Source organism: Leuciscus leuciscus (assembly GCF_965113295.1).
Source record: "Leuciscus leuciscus genome assembly, chromosome: 3".
NCBI classification, from domain to species: Eukaryota; Metazoa; Chordata; class Actinopteri; order Cypriniformes; family Leuciscidae; genus Leuciscus; species Leuciscus leuciscus.
The window spans coordinates 41,384,380-41,387,230 of record NC_138727.1 but is presented as its reverse complement, the minus strand read 5'-3'; the positions used below and the strand labels follow the sequence as shown (position 1 = coordinate 41,387,230).

The window sequence follows — 2,851 nt, the reverse complement described above, 5'->3', positions numbered from 1 at the left end:
TGATGTGAAATATGTTTAGTTGGCATTGGCAATAAGGTTTAACACAAAGTTTAATACAAAGCATGAACTTCTTAGAATGTACTTAAAAAAACAACAACTTGTATTCTGTCTGGGTACCTTGTGTAACTGATATGAATGACTCGGCAACAACATTTTATTTTAGTTTTAGGATAATTTTATATACACAATTTCATGAAAATTATACAAACACACAGATCCTCTTTAGACTTGCGTTAGAAGTGAGTAAATGCTAAAAGCCAAAGAAATGGTATAGGCAAAGTTGTGTAAGGTAGGATTGTTCAGTAACATCTGTAAGGCAGAAGTTAGGAAAGACTCACTGTATATGACTTTTCAAAATACAGTAAAAATAATAATAATAATAATGGATTTGCCTGGAAACTTATTATTACTGCAAAACACTGTAAAAGGTATGATTTTTGGAAGTGAAAAAGTAAGAATAGCCATAATATTTAAAGTTTAAAGTTTATAATATTCAACAAGACAATAAATACACACTATAAGGAAATCTTACTAAAAAAGGCAAGTTCCCCCACCATGGCAGTAGGTAAGAATGATTTTTTTTTTTTTTTTTTTTTGATTACAAGTATTGTATTTTATAAAACTACATCATAGGTCACTATATTTGGCTATACGTTGTGTTTGGCTGTAATTATGTTACCAGTACAGAGTACTAAAAATGTTTAAACAAACTTTAAAAGTACTTAGATCTACATACCAAGCTTTAGCTAGAATGGCCTCTATTCCAACTTGCACAGTCAGGAATTGACTAACAATAGGTGCTCTATAGTCTTTAGTCTTGGTCTAGTATAAAGGTACGGGTGACAGCAGTCAGTCAACAACCAGAATCAGCTTCAGCTTCTCCTTTGTGGAACTACTGAGGATCAGACAGCGCAACCATGAAGGTAAACCTTGTTCCAGCTGCCATTTACACATATTTTAACTTCTTATGCGTTTTATTTAGTATATTTCACTTTAAATTACTAAAACTTTTATTTTTCAGGTCACCTTTTTTGAGGACAGGAACTTCCAGGGTCGCTCTTACGACTGTATGGGCGACAGTGGTGACTTCTCCTCCTACCTGAACCGCTGTCACTCTTGCAGAGTGGAGAGCGGATGCTGGATGATGTATGATCATCCCAACTACATGGGAAATGGATATTTCTTTAAAAGGGGCGAGTACGCTGATTACATGTCAATGTTTGGAATGAGCAACTGCATCAGATCCTGCCGTATGATCCCCATGGTGAGCTCAAAATTAAAGCTCATATATATATTTTTTATTTTTTTGTATTTTTTTTGGCTGTGACTAAAAAATCTTGTGAGAAAATTAATTTTCTGGCTGATAAACTTAAATTAAACTGACTTATCTTCCACAACAGCACAGGGGCTCCTATAGAATGAGGATCTACGAGAGGGATAACTTCATGGGTCAGATGTACGAGATGATGGATGACTGTGACAACATCATGGACCGTTACCGCATGTCTCACTGCCAGTCCTGTCATGTGATGGACGGCCACTGGCTCATGTATGAGCAGCCCCACTACAGAGGCAGGATGTCCTACTTCAGGCCAGGAGAGTACAGGAGCTTCAGCAATATGGGTGGCATGAGATTCATGAGCATGAGGCGTATCATGGACTCTTGGTACTAGTGTTCAAATGTTTCAATAAAATAATTTCTATACAACACTAAACATTGTGTAATGAAAATAATTAATGCCACTATTACATGAGCAGTCCACAAAAAACAAGCTTAAGAGAAAAGTGAATAATTTTTCATTTTGTCAAGTCTGCCACACTTGCCCCCTTAAAAAAAGCCCCTTGCTAAAGACATACTGGGGACTAGAAAAGTGAACCCTTTCTCTCTTTTAAATGAAAGATCATTCTGCATGCTGAAGCATACAGTAAGGTCCAACCAGTTTAAAGACTACACATGCCTTTGAACATGCCTTAATCTCTTATATCTTGTCTTGTTCACGCTGTGTGAATTCTTTATAATGAACAAAGTCATCAGTTTACTCATGAAATATGTGTTTGAACGTGCTACATTCAATTTTCTATATTTAAGTTATTTAGAATCTAAAACTTCCAAGCTTTCACATTAACACATCAACACATCACACATTGAGGACATACTCCAACAGATGTCTTGAGCAAATACAAATCAAATTAAAGCTGCAAGCAGCATTTATCGGGGTTCAAGCAGTTAAGGCCTTTAAGGCCTTTAAGCACACAAGTATCAAAAGACATTAAGTTTTATTAAGCAAGCATTTAACAACTGCCATCATAGATGAAAAAGTCAATTTACAGCCAATACAGGCAGTTTACCTTAGGAAATATATGGTTTTAAAGCGTTTTTACAGTTATAGCACCTTTTTGCCTGAGTCTTCTTATAGTCTTGCCTGATCTCCACCACTTATATTAGTAGTACTCAAAGTGTGCCCATATATATGTGTCAGATTTGTTGTAAATATGTAATTTTGATAAGGAGTTTAGACAATTAAATTCAGTGGCGTAACGAGCCAACACCGGATCCTTAAGTATGATTAACAAGGCGGGCCCCTTGATGACGCAATTGATGACATTGATGACGCAATGTCCACGAGTAGGCTACCATGAATAGGGCAGGATATGATCATACACAGCATATAAGAGATGAGATGACTAACAAAATCAGGAGTAGCCTACGCTCACCAAAAACAAAACAAAAAAAACAACAAAAAAAAACACTGGTGACAGCGCACCATAACACATTGTTAGGCCTAGGTCCAAATACATAAAAAAGATGCTCTCTTAAATTATAGCGGGATTTTCCAAGCTTTCCTTTGTG

At 36.1% G+C, this 2,851-nt stretch overlaps 1 protein-coding gene across 1 annotated transcript; it reads left to right on the top strand.

Annotated features, from left to right (window-relative positions):
- The first annotated feature begins 400 nt into the window (after positions 1-400).
- LOC309495095 (gamma-crystallin M2-like) lies at positions 401-1,924 on the top strand. The gene is made up of 3 exons (XM_082164642.1): positions 401-923; positions 1,022-1,264; positions 1,401-1,924. The coding sequence occupies exons 1-3, from the start codon at positions 918-920 to the stop codon at positions 1,671-1,673; spliced, it is 522 nt and encodes a 173-aa protein (XP_082020768.1). The 5' UTR covers positions 401-917; the 3' UTR covers positions 1,674-1,924.
- The last annotated feature ends 927 nt before the right edge of the window (positions 1,925-2,851 follow it).

What these genes read in the sequence shown, in the direction of transcription:
- LOC309495095 (XM_082164642.1), top strand. An exon ending in CCTGCCGTATGATCCCCATG is followed by an intron (nt 1,265 to 1,400) that starts GTGAGCTCAAAA and finishes CTTCCACAACAG; the next exon opens with CACAGGGGCTCCTATAGAAT.